Genomic DNA, 22,193 nt, shown 5'->3' on the forward strand with positions numbered 1-22,193 from the left:
TTACTACCAAAATCCTCTATGTGTCTTTCAGCTTCTACCTCATCAATATCTTCAGGTGCAAAGTAAGCAAGAATATTTACTCATAGGGGGAGTCTATGAACAGCAGTTGTAGTCATTTAGTTCAAAAAAGGATGGGACACCTGGAAGATCTGAGGAATTACTATGGGACCAGAAGTCAGACATCTAGATTGAGAGGTGTCTGTCGAGATGTAATTTCCAAGTGTGTGTTGAAAAATTCCAAGCTGCATAAAACAGTCAGATTAAGTCAGACCTGAAGTTTAAAAGACCTGACAAGCCAGCAACTGCATCCTCTCTCAGCCATCTGATAAGCATCTGTGACAGCTGAAAATACTGAGAGGTCAGATGATGATGTCAAACTGAGCAATCTGGCTTCTAAATGTAATGGAAAGAAACACAACACTAGTGAGATGTTGGTGATGTTACACAGTGTTTCAGATTCAGGAAAGACAGTATTTAAAGATTACTTTCCAAACCAAGAACAACTACACACAACTTAAGGTAGTTATTTTGGGCCCTATTATAATAAAAATGAATGCACTACTGCACTGAAGTTGGAGACTGCCAAATAAAGAGATCATGAGTTCCCTCACTCAGTACAGTTAAAGAGCAAACAGTCCTAGCAGCCAAGGAGTGTACAGAATCATTTAGTGGTCTTGGATCATTCAAAAAAAATGCATCACAAAGCTACGGACACAGGTAAGCAGCAATTTTATTACATAAAATAATCACTGCTGTGGCCCACACAATCCTTAGAAGCAGAAGAGTGTCTTCTGGAAATCCATGGCACTGATAAACCACATTAATACAGCAAATACAGTTCAAACAGTTGGACAAGGCTACAGAAAAAAGTGCAAAGAGAGGCTCATATGGTAATACAAGCAATGAAAAGAACAGGTTAAAAAAAAGTCTTGCTGCAAAACAGAGTTTAGTTCATAAAGAACAGAACGGCACATGACTAGATCAAAGCCTAAGCACTACTTGGATAAGATCTAACATATACCAAGAACTAAGAGGTCTGAAAAAAAACCCCAAACAAACCAAGAGCCCACACACCTTCTCTCCAGCTTTAAAAAGAATAATTTTCTCTTCAATGAGTGAAGTAAGTAGATTTTATTTCTTTCCATTATTTTGTTCAAGACAAAGACAATAAACAATGCCTTACAAAAGTTATTTGGATTAATCCAAGTAAGACTGAATGAAACAATTATTTCCCTTTGCTTACAACATAATACAATAGAATAATTACAACATTTATACTGTCCTGGAAAGAGATTCATAATTTGGTGTGCCAAACAAAAAAAACCCAAAACAACCAGTAACAGGAGGCACTGATTAGCTTATAACCAGGCAAAATTCAGAAGAAAGGCAAATGCATGCAGCCACAAAACAACATAGAAGTGCCTCAGAAACTTACTGCAACTTTCATTTGTTAATTTTTACTTTAAAAAAATACATTTTTTGATTAGAGCATAATCACACCACCAAAGCTACTACTTCATGAAGCAGAATAGACCTACATCTATAATTACTACTAACTTAACAAACAAAAGTACTTCCTTAGCCAAGGATGAACAAAAGATCACAAAACATACCTTGTACATTCAATTAACGTGACTTTTAGGCGACCTTCTGTCAATAGAAAATCCTGTATACAGAGGTCTCGATCTTCAAATTCGTGAGGTGGCAATACTTGAAATGGAAAAAATGGCTTGAACCTGAAAAATATAGAAGAGACTTATCTTAATTCAAGTGATGTAAATAACACTAACACAGAGAAATATAAAAAAGTAACAGGATTACAATTAGTCTTTAACACTCCTAAAGAGAAATACTACTATTCCTACATATTAATTGGTCAAAAGGAACAAGTAGAAGCTACTAAAGCTTTCTGAATGCAGAAGACTGGAGAATACATAAACAAACTGCTTCACAGGAATAGATTATTTGAGTTATATGTACTACTGCAGATAATTTTGAGAAAGCAGGGAGCTGATCAAGTCACAGAATATGTTTATGACTGCAAACATGATTTGACACAAGAGTCCTTTTTCAGTAAATATTTCACCAGGTCTTTAAGTTTTAAGTTCATCTGCATAAAATATCACAGCCTTGAAAGGCGAAAATGTACTATGACCCTAAGCATAAATTTTTATGGCACTGCTGTACTTAAAGGACTGGGGCATCCTAATAAACAGGACACTTTAGTTACACAGGTTGATACTTCTGTGATTTTGTGAAAAACATTCGGTTGCTCTTTTCAGCCAATCTTCTTGAATTAAAATAAAGATACAGGTATTCTAAATATTCGCCCTTGAGCTTTATTTCCCTTATCACAGCATGTGATTCACAGGAAAAGCAGTTCACGTTCAAGATACTAAGTGTTTTACACACATTATCTCACCACATAATTCTCTCTCTTTGATTAGAATATATCGAGTTATAAATACCGACTTCATTTTTAAGTGATAGTGCTTCAGTGTCAGAGACAGCCACGATCGGAGGGAAGGAAGGAGGGGGAGAGGCTGCACAGCTGCAGCCCCATCCCATGGCAGACACACACATGCAGCCCTAACAGCAAGGGCCACAACCCTGCCGATAGAAAGATATCACGGAATCTGCACTAGCATTACATAAAAGCATTGAAAAAGCACTTGCAGGGTATTCCTTTTTTTTGTTTATTGCTCCTATTTCCTAGCACTGCCCCATGCCTTGGCTTCCATCCTCTGTCACTGAGACAGCCTCCCAGTGATTATTTCGGTTGAAGACTTACAAATAGCAGGACACGAGCACCACTGCCTGCAGGATGTATCTGCCATTTCATGAGAAAGAAGTCTTTCATAAGTAGTTTGCTCAGAGGCATCTGCTTGTCACATTCAGAGATCACAGTAAGTTCAGGAAACAGTCACATGGATTTGAACTGAAGAGTTTCAGAAATTCAAATAAACACTTAAGCGCCCTTTAACTGTCGGCACACTCTTTGTGAGGGAGTTCGACGCTCTGATTCGAGACACTTTATTTCTGTATAAGCATCAGCCTCGTACAGAGCCATGAGAAAGACATTTCTTTTGTTCTCCTTGTGAATAAATACAACTCAACACTCTAGCCATTTTCGTGAAATCCAATTCAACTTCGAACTTTAATTTGGTTCCAAGTTTCCTCATTAACTCCTTCAGGAATAGAACAGTTTTGAAATTGGTCAAGGAAAAAAATTCAAAAATTCAATAATTCAGATACTTTATTCCATTATTTTTAAGTCTGTGTACAAAACATACAAAGCTGTTAGATCACATTGGCCATGGTTTAGGCTTATGACTACACCATAAGCAAACAATTCAAAATATGCCTTGTGCAGGTACTATCTGGTCTGATAACTTTACTCAGTCTTCCTTTAATAGTTCTTCAATTATTAAAGAAATAGTAGGCATCACAAGGGTAGAGAAAATATCACCAAGATGACCCAACTATTTTCACTCTATAAGACTTACTACCACTTCAGGGCCTGACCACCTCCCTGCTCAAACCCACCCTAAGCCATCACAGCAACCACCACCCCACACGTTTCTCACTTTAAGCACAAGCAAGGGCACCCTGCTTTTAGGAATCATTTTTACCCCCTCAAAAATACAGATTTAGCTCAGATTTTGTTAGACAACAACGGAAGAGTTAGGCAAGCACACTGGAAAATAATGCCAAATTTTTAGTGAATAAATACTTGTAGGTTTGGATTTTTTTCAGCACAAATAAACAACTTTTCAATTAGTACCAGCAACTGTCCATATACTTTCTTCCAAAATCTATTTTAAAAAAAAAGATAGTTTTTCCATGGGAACCTCAAACTGATGACCATCATCAGGAGCCTCAGTGAGCTACTAAAACAAGATTTCTGGCAGGTAGGAAGAGACAAAAAAAAAGAGGATCCAATAAGTTACCATCACCTCTCTGAATTTCTGCAAATGCCAGGCTTACAAGTATCGATAAGGTCTTTCACACACACAGACACACACACACAGACACACACCCCCCCAAAAACAGTCTGCAGGCTACCTAATAAAAACACAAACCTGGACAAATCTGTTTTCAATACTAAAAATAAGAACAAAACAAAAATGAAAAACAACAGACTAAAATATTCCAGTAAGGATGCAGACGTATCTACCTACATATTCAAACCAAAAATGTCATCTCTCAAGTAACTTCAGAACAACGCATTAAGTACAGTGCACACTGCAGTCTTTCGCTGCAGCACAGAACGATGAAATAATCCTCAGAACAAGCCATTTTTCTCGGTAGATTAAGACATAATGTTTATTACAATTTTGATTTCTGTTTTCAAAATAGGCTTTCATAACCAACAATGACTTAAAGAGGAAAAAATTCTAAAATACCAATGCAGTTATATACAATAATACTCAAAACACTTAACAGTGTAAGATGGACTTTGTGCAGCACTAGTTAAATTTTCTACAAATATGGGATTAAAAAGCAGTCACAACATCATTTTTAATTTACAACAAGCACTTATGTTCACACTCTTACCACTGCAACTATTTTGCAAAATCCTTAGCAAAAAACCTAATACATTACCGCGTTCCATTGGCATTAGCAACATACAAAGAGCTAAATATCCCGCATTAAATGCATTTTTAGTGTTTAAGTGCTGCTCTGAAGCCTTCCAGTTCTATAAGATAGCACTTACCTATTTAAGTTAGTTTACTGAGAGTTTGTACATTTCCAAAATTAAACTTCAGACAAATTACTATTTCAAGTAGATTTCAATTGTGTATTAGGTAAATGAACTGTTGACAGACTATTTAAGTACAAGATACCCCATATTTATTTGGGAAGACTTTCCTACTGGGAACTGGTGAATTAATACAGATGCAGACAGCAACAGTCGGTTGTAAAACCACACGTAAGCAACCTGCAACCCACACATGTAACTGAGTCAGGCACCACAGGTTCTCCCATCTTTCTCCCCATGGTAGAGAAAGCCTATGAGCTACCCTACCTTTTCAAAACACAGTCACCAATAATGAAGGGCACGGAGCAGTGCATTCTTACAGAGCCACCGCTGCTGCAATTTTGTTCTGTCTAGCAGGAGCGCAGCAGAACACCAGCGGATGTTCTCCTCTCGGCGGCGAAGTCAGATTCCACCTCTGCAACGTCTAATTCTCCTGCTTGAAAACAATCACGTCACCAGACGAAATGTAATTGTGAAGTTTGTTTCGTAAAGTATTTACAGTAGGGACAACAAAACACACTTTTAATATGAAAGCAAAGCTGTATTTCATCGTATTAAAGTACCAAGAGTAGGCTTTTAGCTAATAGTGCCAACACACAGTGAATGAAACAAGAGATACAAACTCTATTCCCAAGCCCTGCAGACTACAGTTCCTTTTGTGATTCAGTATTTTCCTGTCCCAGACATTCCTATGTAAAGGAGAGATAAGTTTCCTAGCATCCTGGGTTTGTTATTAAAATGTAGAACTTATTTTATAAAATACCTTGTGTAAATAACCTTGCTGTAATAGCTTTTTATTTTGCTACACTCTAATGCTTAGCCCAGCTTTAAAGAGCAAAAGCCCACCAGTAAATGCCTTAGAGAAATTCATCACACTAATGAAGAAAAAAAAAAAAAGGTTGTGTAGCCTGCCATTAAGCCTCTACTCAAAAAGTCTATAAAGAAACCTTGACAGCAAACTAAATGCCTCAGTTAATCTTGGCTGGTCTCTGCCCTCATCACAACAGCCATCCCAGGATCTGGTAAGTTCTGGTAAGTTGCTCTTGTGAATTCAAGGCTCTCACTTTACAAACTGACCAAGAAAAAAAAATATGGTTTCTGTGTGGCTGTCTAGATCTCTGAACACTCATCCAGTATCCTCTGTTCCCTTTCTTAACTTTACCCAGTAATCAAAGAAGTTAGTGGACCTCCATCGGTGGAGAACAAGCCCATAACAAATGGTTTGCAATTGGTCCACTCACTGCTGCAGCCAGAGAAAGAGATTTTAAGCCATGACAACGGTGTGGGGAAATCTAGGAGTTGCTCCTAAAAGTACAACAGCTGAGAAACCGTTACCAAAAGGTAACAAGAAATACAGTGTCTTTCTAAACACTGCTGAGCTGTTACAGGGTTCTCCAAGGCAGACTGTCATTGCATCAATATTAGACCCCTTTCAAGTGGGGTCTAATGCTGCCACCTCCTCATTCAGCATGGTCAAAAGACAAAAGTCATGCTCATGTCACAAATCCTTGACCTACAAAGCAGGATTACACCAACTCGGTCCACATACCCAAAAACCTCCTTTTCAATTCCAAACCTGTGAAGTGATACTAAACAACTATCAGAAGGTAGATTTTGTGTGGGAGAGATTTTTCTGTCTTTAAAACATATTTGTTAAGTTTTTGTAAACTTTTCATCTTTTCCAGAGGAACAAAATAGGCATTTCGTAGCTATATGAGAAAACAGATACCTTACACCCCTACCCCAAAACCTTGATTAGATATGGCACACTATTAAAAAAAAAGTCTTTAAAAAGTGCCTTATACTAGATGCTTTTAGTGTGATTTCTATTTGTTTTTAAATTACCAGTCTCCCTCCACAAATTTATCACCTTATTCATCCAGAAGTCTAAACTTCAAATAGCACACTATCAAGAAAATGTTAAAAAACAGCATTTTAACTTAATAATGTGAATATGAAAAAGAATATCCATCAAACCTCATGTGAAATTTCAGCGAGGGAAAAAAACCTATAAAAATAATATTTAAGAAGCTGTCAAGTAGCAAAAGTGTTTCTCAACAAATAGTGCAGAACACAAACAGCAAAAAAAGTTATTTCACATGAGGAATTTGGACAGATGTTTACACTGAAAGATAATTAAGATAAAGTTACTCAATTAATATACAGGATTAAAGTCGTACTCTAAAACAGTATAATACTGAGCTCTTCCACATACAAAGCACAGCAAAAAATGTTTCCAGAACTGCACATATACAGGATTAAAGTCGTACTCTAAAACAGTATAATACTGAGCTCTTCCACATACAAAGCACAGCAAAAAATGTTTCCAGACACTGCACGCAGTCAGTATGTCTCCTTCATACAAAGGGCTTCTACGCTCCACTCACGCCATATTCCACAGAGTCACTTCAGTGCTCATTTGCTCTCATCTCATCACCACCTCACTCAAAGTCTAGATCAAATTTTCACCTGGAAACAAACAAAACCGAACAAATTAAGTTTGTTCCCTTCGTTTTGAGTGTTTTCGGCCCCTGAATAACGCTATTCTTCCTTCCAGTGACAGTTCTGCGGGGGAGGAACTCACCTACTTGGAACAAGAGTGTAATTCAGCGGTTTAGTTTTAGAAATATCTGACCTATATTCCCATTCACTTGTATTCACTACTCTGTGATTATTGTTTTGTAGTCCTTTAGCTAACTTTTAACCGAGAAGAGTACAGAAGTCTTTCATACCTTAGGTTAATTAAGCTATTACCTAAATTAATGGCTCCCACCAGTACCTAAACTACACTATTTTCAGTTGCATGAGGAAATCTATTAAGAACAGGGGAGGAAAAAAAAAAAATCAATTTATCTGGCCAAAGATAACTATGCGCTTATGTGTTTCTGTTCGTTGCATCTGTTAAGAATACCCAGAGTCACGGTAAAAAAAATAATTAAGACCTAAACACAGACAGGAACAAACTTCAAAAGCTCTTAGGACTCCACTTCCTACTGAGAGAAGCAGAAAGACTTACAGCTTCATTTGGAAATGCAGGAGGAAGCTAGGATTTTGTAGAGCTTTTGCTAAGAAGTGAGAACTTCTTAGTGGGAAAAGTTTTAAATTATTCTCTGGTTTTATAAAGGAAGTTTATTATCTAAAACAGTGATCTAAAAATTACTGGATATGTTTAAGACCACATTAATCACTTGTATCATATGAATTCCAGCACTATTCTACTGCCATAAAGATTTAACATTGTCAGGTTTATCAATTTTTGAATCGAGTTACTAAGGTTTAAATGTTCAGTTAATGTAAAACAGGGAAAAAAAGACCTTAAATCTCAGAAGAGCCCACCACCTAAAAAATGCAAGTATCTTTAGTACAAGGCTACTTCATATACACTGCAAGTCTTAGAATTTTGTTTACCACTAAGTAAAAATTAAATCAAAATCTAAAGTCAGACTGTGTTTAGTAAAGCAACAATTGACTTTTGCAAATGCTACTGTATTCAAAGATTCTAGTATCTAAAATATTTTTTGGAAGAGTAACTGCTGAATTTATTTTCTGTTTTGGGAATACTCAAAACGCCCAACTAACTACAGAACAGAACTCAGTCATCTTTAGATTGCCTTTATCTGATTCATGGAAATACAAGTCATGTGCTTGTAAGGTATGTAAGTTTCAAAAAGAGTGATTGACACCAGATATTTTAAGTCATAAAAAAGTCTTCTAGTCTTACATCATGTGTAATTTAAGATGAAGTTTACTTCTACAAAAATTCTAAAATATTACATTAAAATTAAAATATTAAACCCACTCCTAAAAAAAAAACTGATCACATTAATAAGATTCTAAAAGTACTTATCAGCAAACATTTAAGCTTGTTAGGGTTAGGTATTAGAATGCAAACAGCTTGTATCATTCTTCACATTGAAGATATAAAAATGGAGCTCATCTTCATTTTGAAAAACAATTAGTTTGTTGTGGGATTTTTTTAAGTACTTTAAAAAGAAAAGTACCACCACCGCAGATTTTGCTAAAGCAATTCTCCAGCTTCCACTGATTTCACAAGGAACAAAGCTGCAGAACTGTGTAAGTATTCATATCCAGTAGACTTCAGTAATTCAAACTATACTCTTATTCAATACAGAAATCTACTAGTCTCAGCTTTAACCACACCCATGAAAATTTGGCTTACAAGCAACCTGAAAAACATTGCAATAAGAGAGTAGGTTTAAGAGAGTAGGTTTATTAGCAAGGATTTTATATGGAAAACTGCAAATCACTTCTAACACTCCACCCACTGTGTTACAGGATATTCTGCCACAGGCATGTGGGAGGCTCATACACATAAGTTCTCAATATATGAACAGTCACTTTTTAAATCAAGACCTAAAAAAAAAAAAAGCAAGGATTTTATTATTCAGGGTTTTTTTCTTCAAAGATGTTTCACACATTTCCAGATTCTTAAGCTACAGTCTTCCTTCTTACGGCGATATCAGTACCTCCGAAGTGTATCTCGAATCAGACACTCAAGACAAACACTTCTAAAACTTTAAGACCCATTCTACAAGAACAAATACGAGAACAAATGCAAATGGTCAAGTAGGTCCTTCCAAAAAGGATAGATTTTTTTTTGCTTGCTTATATGACAGAAGTCACTGTAAATATGGCAAGGAGAGTCTTAAAGATTTGCCATTCCTGTCCGTATTGAAATAGCCACGGGTAAAAAAGAAATCTTGAATCAGGCTTATCAAAACTACTTTCTTATCAGCACAAACAAGATCAATTTGACCATGCACACTTTTTTTGCACTTCAAGAATACTAGTTTCCCAAATTCTAAATTCCGTAAATACTGAAATAGCTCAGTTAACTCAATGCAGTCAATGCCTGTTTGATCTCTGAATTTTTATGTGGTTGGTTGTTTTTTTTTTTTTAATTGTATGTGACCTAGCTGAAGCCTACTGTTGGTTCAAATTAAGAGAAAGAGATCAAAATCCTGTTATATTTCAGACAGAACGAAGACAAAATTTCCCCATCTAACCAGAAAGCCTGGATCATCGTGGCTCTGCTCCAAATGTACAAGAAGATGCAGAATTATGCTCTTGTTCATATAGAGCTGGAAGAGAGGCTGGTGTAGTTCAGCAACCAGCTTTTAGACATTCAAGAACAGCAGCAGCAAAAAACCCAAAACACCCCAAACCAACAAAATAAATGCAAGCCACCCCAAAACTCTACTTTTAGCCAGCTGGATTAGAGATTGGTTCCACTAACTGATGCTAGCAAAACACTAGCTTTTCCTCACTTGAGCAATACATTCTCCTGTAAGTCTCAAGTTCCCCTACAAACATCATCTCTACACACTCCTGGTCAGAGGAAAATGTTGTTGATGTTCTAATAGAAGTCTAAGGTCTGTACAGGACACATTCATTGAGCTCAAGAGTTTTAATCCTCTGCTCTAAACACTAGCCTATGTCCATATGAAAACTAATGACATCCTCTTAGACAGCTTAGACAGAAAATGGCTGTCTCACGGATGAAAACAGTCTCTGACAGCTGTAAACCAAAAGTGAAAAAATATTTGTATCTGTTCTGAATTCTACACATAATAGCATCCCAAGGTTTATCCGCACTCCTCCAGTTAGTTTTAAAAATGTTCAAACTACATAAGCTTCTCCTCAACCTACATTTATCTAGTCACTTCTGACAAGGCAGAAGACAGTCCAATTCACACCCTTCAAGTCTTCCAAAGTGGTGCAGATTGTCTAGCTCAGGATTAGTAGTACCATTTTCAAACCTGAGATGACTGACAGTTCACCTTAAAATTGTAAACAGCAGTAATTAAGGATCTGTTTTAGAGACAGCTCAGCTATTCAGACTGCAATGGTGGGGAGAGCACTAATGGGGACCGAGGAACACACCATGGCAAATACTTGCCAACTGTCCCCCAAGTAAAGGTCACATTTGTGAGTTACAGTATTTCATTAATGGGCCCGTACTGTGAATGAACGGGATGAAATAACGCAGAAGCTCAATCTAGACATGACCTGTGGCACCAGGAAGGATTCCTGCACTTTGCAAATCCTGCATCACTGATGCAGAATTACAGTTGGGACTTGTGATTACATTTGAAAGAAGCAGCTGCTCAAATTACCATAATCTTCTCCCACCATTCCCATAATGAATTTGGATATTTTCTCTAATTTGCCTTTCTTTCAGAGGAACAAGAAAAAAAAAGAAAAAAAAAAATCTGAGTTTTTGTAGTATTGTTTTAAAACAATACCACTGACTAACACTGCTGTTCCCACCCCACCACCCCTTGTAATCCACTGGGCTCTTTGCTTGGCAACATTAGAATTTGTTTTGTTTATTCTACCATACTGCATTAAGTTTTGTTAGCAAGTATGCAGAGTTATTCTTAAAAAAATACAGACTCTTACAAAGTTTTCAGAGTTACACTGCATCATTTCCACTGTTTAATTACTTAGGAATTATTCACCAAGCCAGATCATTCACAGCAGTGATTCAAACAACTCCATGAAGCCTTCTGCCATGTCACTGCAAGACTATGATCCTCAATTTCTACTCATCTGCACTTTAGCTCAGGCAAACAAGAATAATGGTTTAAGTCACTTACTACACAAGTGGCATTTATGTTAAAGTCTATTCTTCTTATTCTGACTACACAATGGCTTACATTAAAAATACTATATAAAAGTCTATTTGACAGGATATTTTTCAAAGGTCTCATCACGTAAGGTATCTTACCTATGTGGTATTAGTTATTGTAAGCATTAGTATCTTCATCCCAGTGACACTGGCAGACAAAACATGATCTTGTACTTAATGACATTATAAAAGCAAATTGTACTATTTGTACACAACTCCTTCTGAATGGGCATTTTTCATAACTATGTTACCATTAAAAGCAATTCCAGAAAATACATTGAAAAACTTCGCATTAAGAATAGGATAAGAAAGTAATGAACAAAGTATATAATCCGTGGATATCTAATGCAAATCAAAACACTTATTTGTTTCTTAATTTCTGTCCAATATTTTCAAATTATTTTGTAAACTTAATCTCAAATCGTCCTGTAACTTTTACAGCTCAAGCAACACAAAATTGCTAAAAAGTTTTTTCCAAATTATTATCCAATTTTATGCTAGTCATATCTGCAATTAATTACTGTCTTTTGGCTAAGTGTAATAGTCTGATTAACTCTATCATCAACTGATCTCTGTAATACAGTCTTTATTGCAGACAGATTTTTTTTTTTTTTTAATGACATCCAATAAGTCTTCTAAAATGGGAAAATCTTATTGCTGCAGTAGAACCCCTGTATTTTCCATTACAGGAAACAGCTTTAATGGAGAGGGCTGGGTGCACCGCTCCTCACACACCATTCTGCTAGACTATAGTGTAGCTGGAAATCATAAAAGTTAATTGTCCCCATGTAGTTTTAAGGCTAAAACAAATTACAACAGCTAGTGGGAAAAAAACAACAAAGTGGCTCTCCAGAGCCCAACTCAGAGCTAAAAACAATTTCTGCCGTTCTCTTATCTCACAAAAAAAAAGGTTTTTCCTCTCTCTCTTTGCTTCTCTGCTACACCTGGCATCCCCGTGGCAGTGTTCGTAGCTATATATGGCCACAGGCAGGTGTAAGATGCTGCCGGGCTCCCGCCGGGTCCTGCAGTAAAGAGGTGCACTCCCAAGTCCTGAGGGGGCTTGTTAACACAGGCAAGGCTCCACAGGAGTAAGAGTCCTTCCAGAATGAGTGCTTAGGGAAGCAGATGCACCCAAATGGCTTCGTGAAGCTTTCACGCAGAAGTCTAAGCTACCAAACCCAACATTGCACATACCCAACTTGCTTGGTAGCACAATTTAGGAGCACCCACAGCCATGACACTGCATATGCAACCATTTCACTCATGGTTGGGCACTTTAACTGTACTGTAGAAACATTCTTTGCAACACAAACGCATCTGTCAACTGAAGTCTTCATTGCAGATTTTTTCACTAATTTACTGGATATACTGGCCTCAAGTTGTGCCAGGAGAGGTTTAGATTGGATATTTGGAAAAATTTCTTCACTGAGATAGTGGTCAGGCATTGGAACAGGCTGCCCAGGGAGGTGGTGGAGTCACCATCACTGGAAGTGTTCAAAAAAACTTGTGGATGTGGCGCTTTGGGACATGGTTCAGGGGGCATGGTGGTGTTGGGTTAACGGTTGGACTTGATGATCTTAAAGGTCCTTTCCAACCTTAATGATTCTGTGAATCACTGAGCATTTGAAGGTCTGAATTCTATCCCAGATTTGTTTGGCTTGTAAAACAACAGCAATCTGTTAAACAGTGAAAGTAAGTAACAGGAAAAGCTTCCAAAACTTGTGTGGATATTACCGGTGTCTCTCAACTGAGATGAACATCAGTTCCAGCAGTAAGTTCTTTAGTTTAACCAGAAATTCAGTGACTATAGCAGAAATTTCTTTATTTGAGTAATTATTTATAAATTTATGTTAAGCTTAGCATGTCATGATTAACATGATGAACATTTATTAAGTAACAACTCCCAAATCCCCTTCACACAAACTAGCATCCACACTTACTTTCAAAATGAGAATTTATCTACTGTCATGAACCCCTCTTTAACCCTCAAACATCAAAACATGCACTTTCAATAGAGCATTTTTTCTAAATTATATAAAATATTGAGTCACGTATCACAGAATGGAACCTGCTTGAAAAGCTAATTGTTCTGAGCAAACACTTATAATGTTGGATCATTGCTTGCTTCTGGACAAAAGCACAGTTTGAGATCATCACACAAAAGTTTGTGTGGTTCCACATTTAATGGATTTTAGCAGAGTGGGGTGGCACACATTATCTATTAAATTAACAAACCACATCGGTACATAATATTCTCTCCATACTCATTTTAGACAATAATGCTTATTAATCCTAGAAGTTTTACAGTATTTTACTATTCTCTAAAGAACAATAATATCAAGAATAACCAAATGTTTAAATAGTTTTAAATCAAACAAGTGTGAACATGAACTGTAAACACAGGAGCATATCAGGTGACTTCAGGCAATCTCTGCAGGAATGCAGAATACGCAGTTTCCCATAGAAACCTAGCAACATGAAAGGACTAGCTCCAATAGCAAAATCAGCAGCCTGAGACTAAGCTTCACCGTCACTGGAGCACCACACTGTTCTACCACTGAGTGCTAAAACCTGCTGTCCTTACCCAGTCTGCTTACAGAAGAGCTTTCTGATAAAAGCATCATTTAAAATTAAAAAGATTAACTATTTCACATGCTTAGTATATATAAAATAGAGTCTACAAAAGACACGTTGTGACATCAAACAAGCTACTAAGAGCTGTATTAGCTACCCATTTTTACAGGTAAATTCTGTGCCTCTGTTCCTTGAACTAATCTCCTTCAAGGAAAATCCAGTGCTCAGTTTTGTGTGACAGGTGGGAAACATTAGTCAGACTATCTATCTGCAGAAACTAAAAATCATGGTACAGCTGTAGAAGGCAATTCAGAATAGCCCAACTCTACTGCTTGAGCACACCTACCTGCTTCAGATGGACCCAGAGCCAAGCTTGGACATTTGTTATTTCAGGAGTTATTCACAATACTATATGCCCTATACTTTGAAGTTACCTTTAAAAAAATAAAAGTACTACTCCTTATTTCATATTTTATTTAAAAGAATTGAAAGCTATACAAATTATGACAGCTGAATAAAAGTATTTGTTCTGAGCAGCAAGATCAGCTTAAATGTTCAAGATCAGAGTTCAGATGAACAGAAACGCTCTTGCAATGCTACTGCATGCAAACGCCATGAAGTACCAAATAAATCTTATCAGATTTTTCAAAGCCTTCATTCACTATCCACGTGAAAGAAGTTCGATACAGTACTAAGATCAAGTAATTTTTAAATACAAACCAGCAAAGGTGTTGAATGAGGAAATTTTCTTTTAATTATTATTGCACAAAGAATCTTTTATATACTGTTTCAAGTAAGAGAAATGGAAGGAGGCTTTATCTACCTGTCAGGTCAATTAACTTTAATGTTTGTTGGATTGCTATCCGCAGCAAACACAAACAGTAATCACCAAAACTTATTCTTTCATGTCTTTCTCAGTTGGAAGGAGATATGGATTTCCCCCTCCCGGTCTCCCAGTTTCTTCAATAATCCATCTCAAGTCAGTGCCATTTTAATTCCTCACTCTTGCAGTTAAGAAAAGAAAATGTAACATTTGTTGACTACTCACAGGAAAAAGCTCACTCAACCTGAAAAGAATGCCACCTATATACTGGGAAATGTCCAATATATGGCTGGTCATTCCTTAAATCTGACTTTATAATGACTAAGTTTCAAATTGGCATTCTTTCAGAATTACCAGTGTGAAAGCCTGTGAAGTGCTGGAGCTGGGGAAGGAGACTTAAATGGTTTCAAAACCACTAGAACCAATAGGTTTTGAACATTATATCTACATAAGGAGATCTACATACATACTTTGTACCACATATTTCCATTTAATCTGAAGAAACATGTATTTAGTGACCCTGTGGGAACAATGTATGTCTGAGATCACTCCCAAAATAAAGACAGTAAAAAGCTCTGCACTACAAAAAGCTTCCTTCTACACATGTAGCACCCTTGTAGAAATGAAAATATTTAACATTCTAGGTTTGTGTTTGTTTACTGTGTGCCAGGTTGCCTACAGATCCATTTATCTAGCTCCTGTATGATTAAGAAAAACTACTTGCTCATACACTACACAAAGATAATATTCCAAGCATGGAATTACTGTCTACAGACTGACCTACTGATGCCAATTATCACTGCCTTCCCATTAGCGGAACAAGTCTTTGTGCTGGCATCATGCAGAGCGTTACCTCCCTGGAACAGGCTGAAAACCCGCAAGTATCACAGCGCTACTTTACCATGAATTTTTGCAGAGCTGAAAAGGACTCAGATCTTGGGTTGTTTTTTTTTTTTATGCTTCTGTATACTAGAAGATTTTTGCATGCAGAATAGGCATGGCATTAAGAACAGAAAAAAAAAGCTTCCTCTTTCAGCAGCAAGAGAAGTGAGAACATCAAACAGAAGTGCCTTACAGTTTTAACTAGTAAGAGAGATTGATAGCACAACTACAGTAGAAATCCACTCAGGAAAACAATCTCCATGTCCTCTCCCTGTGCAGAAGCTGTAGAGAAAGTAGGTATTGCTACTGGCTGCTGATTTCTGAAGTTAAGACATGCTCACAATCCCAATCCCTACAATTATCTCTGGTATTTCTGAATATCACCTCATCATATGAATAATATATACTTTTTTGAATTTTATACTTTTTCCAATACCTCTATTACCATATTATGAAGTCATTTCTATTCTAAAACACACTTCAAATCAATAGCTATTCACATTACTACTTAGCTTAAGTTTTGCCAGAAATAAGAAACTGCTGTGTAATGCTCAAATTGCATTCTATAATGGTAAATTAAAATAGGCTTGTCTGATGGTTCTTCCCAGTGAAATTCAATATAGCCTCAGCTTCCAAATAAAGCATAGAACTACTGAAAATGACTAACTATATTGCAAGTGATCAGTTCCAAGGATAATTCATGTTGGAAAAGATCTCAGGAGGCCATCTAAATACCTGATACAGAAATGTTAGAAATAATCCTTTGTGCGATTACTTCTAAAGAAAGTTATTCCACTCTGTGATAACATGCATTAAAATAAAGCAGAGTATTAGTTTCTCACACAGGCTAGTATCAATACAAAATGCTAGCTTTTTTTAATGAAACAAACTGAGAAATCAAGTGTTCTTAAAATATACACAACTGACTCACTGCTTAGGCAATACCTAATCTGCTTAGAATCTAAGTGGATGAACTTGCAAGACCTTACATTTAGAAAAAAACAGCAGGTGTCAGATTTTTTACACCATCAATTAAGAAATACCAGGAAATTAAATTCTGGAGGGAGACTAGACTGCAAGTACTTCCTCCTCACCCTTCACATACACACAAAGGACTTTGTATCTTCATTATGGCAAAGTGTATTTTTATTGTCTAGAAAGAGCCCAAAACCCAAAGCTCTCAAAAACTTATACAAAGCGAGATCAGGACCTGATCAAAACAACAAAACTATAGCTGACTATTAAAAATAGGCTAGACAATACAGCATAATTCATGTACCTATATACCTGACGTGATGGGTGGAGTATCAAGGTTGCCACCAGCTTATAAGAGTTTAACGAGCAAGGTACAGCCTTTAGAGAACTAGCAGAGATGAAGCTGTGACACCCGCAACAGCACAAACAAGCAATGACATAGGAGACACCTGAAATAGTCTTTACTATGCATCTCTAACTACAAACCACACTACGGCAATGCTAGTAACTACAGGTTATTGTCAACCACTTTATCCTACTATTAAGAGGACACGATACACAAAGTTAAAACCAACATGAACAATGCCTACAGCACTACTTTTAAAGAACTGTTTTTAGCATGTACCCTGAAAAACCAAAGGTTGGATTCAGGCTACTCGATAAACTCCACTTTCTGCTGATAATTGGTATTTACCACCCTGCTCTAGTAAAAGAAACCTACATGAAAAACCCAGTGCCAAGTCAAGCTATGCCAACAGGCAAGACTGCCTGAGTATGATTCCTGAGAGTGCCCGCATTAGAGATTTTGGGACAGTGAGACAAAGTCGGTGGGTCAGTGGTTGCCCTGCGGAACACCAATAGTTGCCACTACAATCAAGCAACAGGGGAAGTCAAGGTTTTCCATGCTCATTCTCAAGCTTCACCCACTGGCCAACTTGTCTTCGAACTAAAAAAAGGTAGGATTTAAACAGATAATTTGGGTCAAAATAGAGTTATGGATTATGTAGCGCCAAATAAATGACACCTACAACTCTTCATTTCCTTACTGAAGTTAGGGCCAGTTATAAACAAAGACCCTTGACTCACAGTTACCTAGTTTCTCAAGAGTACACCAGAACTCATGTATATTGGAGAAGGAAAAAAAAAAACCCCAAACTGTCATTTTAGATCTTCCCCACACCTGAACAAGAAACTTCTGACAAACCACAGCGCTTTCAGAAAAGCTGTTTGCATTTCTACTACGAAGAAAAAATACATTAAGATTAAAGTTAGCTATAAACCACTAGTAACTCTTGCTACCACCAACGGAATTGCATAGATCCTTTACCAAAGATGACTAAAAAGAAAAAAAAAAGCCTACCATTCACTGAATTTTACCAGCAGCCTTGCTTCCACACATTTAACCAAATTCTACTGTGATAGCAATCACCATTCAACGGCAGAGCAGCTTCAAAATAGGGTGTTTTGCCAGACACATATTTCTTAAAGCACCAAAGAAAAATGATTACACACTATTACTAATTTGTTTTGACAAAGTGCATCCCTCCTTTTACAATTAGTAGACAATTGCTTTTATGGAGAAAATTGTACATAAAATGCTAGACAAACCTTAAAATGCACTTACCAGTCTACATTGCCTCCCCTCATAGATACTTAAGAGTGCATCAGGAATGCAAGATGCCACCTTCTACTTTCAAGCTACGGTTACGCACATCACACAAAGTTACACCTAGCAATGGATTATACAAAAGAGGATGATCTTACTAATAACTGCTTTGCTGCATAAAATTTTGCACATAACTGGAAAGAATACAAAAGTATGTGTGTAGTAATTTGGCTGTAGCAACAGACAATACACTCGTGCAGATGCAACACCTATTTTCTTAATGCAGCATTTTACAATTAAATAATGGGGGGGGATGTGCTTTACAGAAACTTAGTTATAGAATATTCAAAATCATCTATTGGCATAAATTCTCTTCTTATGCCATTCACTACCAAGTAATAAACTCTAGAAGTTGCCTAATACAAAAGACAAAGAAAATGCCATATTTTAATTTTTAATGCTACTTAGCACCTTGAAACAAGATAGAACTCCTTTGTGGACTTCAATCTGAAGCTAGCAGGGTAACTAAGTGCCCGTTTTAACCAGCTGAAAACTCCTTGCACTCAGAGTGCTTTTGTTTACAAGGTTGTAATTACTGCTTTTCAAAGATTTATTTACAAAGTTACTTGAGCAAGAGTAGGGAGACATCAAAAAGGTTTTGAACTACAGATGGAAGCAAATACTGACTACATTCTTAAACAAAAGGCATATAGGCTATAGGAAAAAAACAGGGAGAGGATACTCACATTCCCTGTAGATGACAATTTGTTAAGCTTTAAGTAAGGTAACAGGTTATTAAGCAGTTGTGAAACTCTGACTTCTTCCTATACATTCCTTGCTAAGGAATATATTAACATACCATAATCCCAAGACAATGTATTATTATAAATTCTATTAAAAATGCCAAGTTTTGCATCTTATCAGCAGGGGGCTTGATTTTTCCAAATCAGTTCTCCATACCACCTAAACTGTAACATCTCAATTCTCAACTATGCCACCACGTAAGAGTGTATTGTTACTACTCAGCTGCTACCAAGTTTTGCTGTCTAGGGATCTACCTGCATAAACTCATCTGAGACATGCTGATGGAGACTACATGTTTTCAGTCTGTGTTCCCAAAAACCTTGGGCAACTGTGGACAGCTACAGGTTCCCAGACAGCTAGAGGTTCCCATACAGGGGTCTGTGTTCCCTCTTTAAGCTTTAAATTCCCTCTTTAAGCTTTAAAGGCAAAGTTCTAGACAGTTACCGATGACCCAACCTTCTTTAAGACATTTTCATTAATGTACAATAAGCTTAGTGTCCTGCCTTCCCTCTCACAACACAGTGGGTCAGAATGACATGTTCAGAACACGACATAAAATGTAAAGGCCAACAGCATTATATATAGGGTTGGACAGTTTCCCTGAACATTTGCCACCCAGTGGTACCCACCTACTATCTAGTGTGAAAACCAGCTATGGTACTGCATTTCCCTCTCAAGCATTCACAAATTCCCAACTCCTTATAACTCAGAGAACATTTTAAAATAACAATTTATTCTTCTTAGTTCTATAAGAATTTATGCTTCCTATATTATTCTCCATGTCAGTTACCTTCTGTCCTCACACTTCTACTCATTTCTGTCCCAAACGCTGTGCTCTGCTTCCTTCCTTATTTTCCCCTCCAGTTCCTTCAACATGTCAGTGGCTCACACACACCTCATCCATTCTTTCTGGTGCATAAAGCATGAAAAATAGGTGGAAAATTCATCACCTCCAAATGATGAGAGCGCCCTACTGCCCAGGTGCATCTCCCAGTGGCAAAATGAAGTTATCTGTCTCCCTCTGCTGAAGGGGAGGAGCACATCCTCGCTGGTTCCACAGGCACCCTAAAAACTTGTCTAGAGAGCATAAAGCTCATTTGCTCTACTTTCTCTTTGTAGGTATGCCGAGAGTTCTCACTCTGTATCACTACTGTGCTACCCCAGGCTCTCCTTCAGGCTCCACAGACAACAGTGTGGAGTTTCTGCAGTCTCTCTCTAACACAGTACAAGAATGGAAGCAAACTTGCTCTTCAAATCTTCCCTGCTGCCCAAGGATTGCTCTCTTTTGGAAAGCAATTCAGTACCTCAAAATTTGAAAGGACCACCATGTTACTAGGAGAAACTACTCATTGCCCTGCAGGCTTTCCAGATCTTGGATGTTTTACACATCCACTTTCACGAGAACTCTTATAAATTTGACTGCAGAACCACCAGCTGAAAAGGCCTTAAAAATGACATCACTGCAGAGCTAATTACACTTCAAAATTCAATAGGCATTTTCAGTTACTCATCTCTGATGCATTTCAGAGACAAGACTTATTGCAGAAGAATGTGGTAAACAAAACAAAAATCCTTCCTTAACACATAACACAAGTTACAAAGAATAAACAAAAGAGAAAGGGAACATGGTATCCTAAAAGTGGCAAGACACATGACAGAAAGGGAACAGTACCTGAACAGTGGTAAGACATTCAGCATCTTTTAAATCAGAAATGGGGATGGAATCAAAGTAAAGATGCCTTTTGCCACTTCTGCTACAGAACATTTCCTTATATTCACTATATAATGCAGTCTGTGCTGCAGTGTGTGCATTTATAAAAGAAAACATACTATCTTACCAAAAAAAAGACAAAAAACCCAAGAGGACCCCCAAAGTTTTAGTTACCACAACAGTGGCAATACTCCTCTCATCAACTTTTAGATTTCCCCAAAGTTATTGAAGAAATTCAACAAATCAGAAGAGGACACCATCTATCACGAGATCTCAAAAATAATCCCTAGAAAGTCATCTTTATCCTTTCTCACATTAACTAACAACCACCTTGCCTCTATAGGTAAGCGTAAGCCACACGTCTTGCCCAGATAGCTCACCAGTAGCAGAAGACTGGGAGAAGGACACCCCAAACCCAGATGCTGTCCACAGAGCCATCCTTCTACCTTTTCCAAAGCGGGATTATCATGGTCCTGTCACTGGACACCTGACAGTATCCCCAAATACCTCACACCTACTATTTCCACCATTTAGTTTTGTGTAGTTTGGAGCACGTCACAATCTCACTGTGCATTAGTTTCTTCACCTATTATAAGTGGAAAGCCATGTTCACCTTCATGGAAAGCTTCTGATATCAGACAAACAATGTACAAGCACCCCTACTGTAAAAGTACCGTGAGAAGTCTCTCTTTACTTATTAAAAGCAAAACAGCAATTGTAATGCACATCTTCCAAAGCAACACTGATGACACAGGACATCCTACCTGATTTTATAATTGGGTAAGGTGTGCTTGCGCTTAATAACCTTCTTGAACTGGTTCACAATGATGGAAGTGAGCTGAGGCATGGGCCTCCCTTCAAACTGAGACTTCACTTCGAACAGTATCACAGGGTCATCCATAAAAGAGAAGGACCAGTGTGTGAAGGGCAGGCGTGTGAAGACCAGCTTCAGCTTCCCCATCACCCGGGAGATCTTGACAAAGAGGTAGGCCGACTTGCCAAAGACCAGGTCAGCATCTATGGCCAAGTGGAAGCCACCGTTGTACTCCAGGTCTACCTCAAAGCCCAGCTCCTCGGGGCAGCCCTCTTCATTGCAGACCACCGGCCGAATGAGCTTGACAGCTTTGAAGACGGGCAGGACGTTGCCGAGCGAAACGTCCCTGAGGCTGAGCCCCTCCAGCACCTTTCCCGTCATCTTGGCCTGGAGCAGCTCCTCGAACTCCACCTTGATCTTCTTGGTGACCCAGTTCCTGACCAGGGCCGTGTCCCTGAGCTCCCTGAAGAGGAAAAGGAAGATAGCATTGAGGAAGTGGCACGTCTCCTCGCGGGAGGAGGGGGCCAGAGGGGGCTCTGGCTGCTGCTGCGGCGGCTGCTTGGCGCTGGGGTCCGGGCCCGCGGCGGCGG

At 37.9% G+C, this 22,193-nt stretch overlaps 1 protein-coding gene across 1 annotated transcript in view; it reads right to left on the reverse strand.

Annotated features, from left to right (window-relative positions):
• The window catches only part of PDZD8 (PDZ domain containing 8), a gene marked incomplete at its 5' end in the record, with an annotated part of 63,349 nt that extends 41,161 nt beyond the window's left edge, over window positions 1–22,188 (reverse strand). Inside the window, 2 exons of the mRNA XM_010283240.1 lie at window positions 1,614–1,736; window positions 21,554–22,188. Of these exons, the coding sequence (XP_010281542.1) occupies window positions 1,614–1,736; window positions 21,554–22,188 (758 nt within the window). The remainder of the gene's footprint in view (window positions 1–1,613; window positions 1,737–21,553) is intronic.
• Window positions 22,189–22,193: the final 5 nt, after the last annotated feature.

This window comes from Phaethon lepturus, unplaced genomic scaffold (assembly GCF_000687285.1).
Source record: "Phaethon lepturus isolate BGI_N335 unplaced genomic scaffold, ASM68728v1 scaffold10283, whole genome shotgun sequence".
Taxonomy (NCBI): Eukaryota; Metazoa; Chordata; class Aves; order Phaethontiformes; family Phaethontidae; genus Phaethon; species Phaethon lepturus.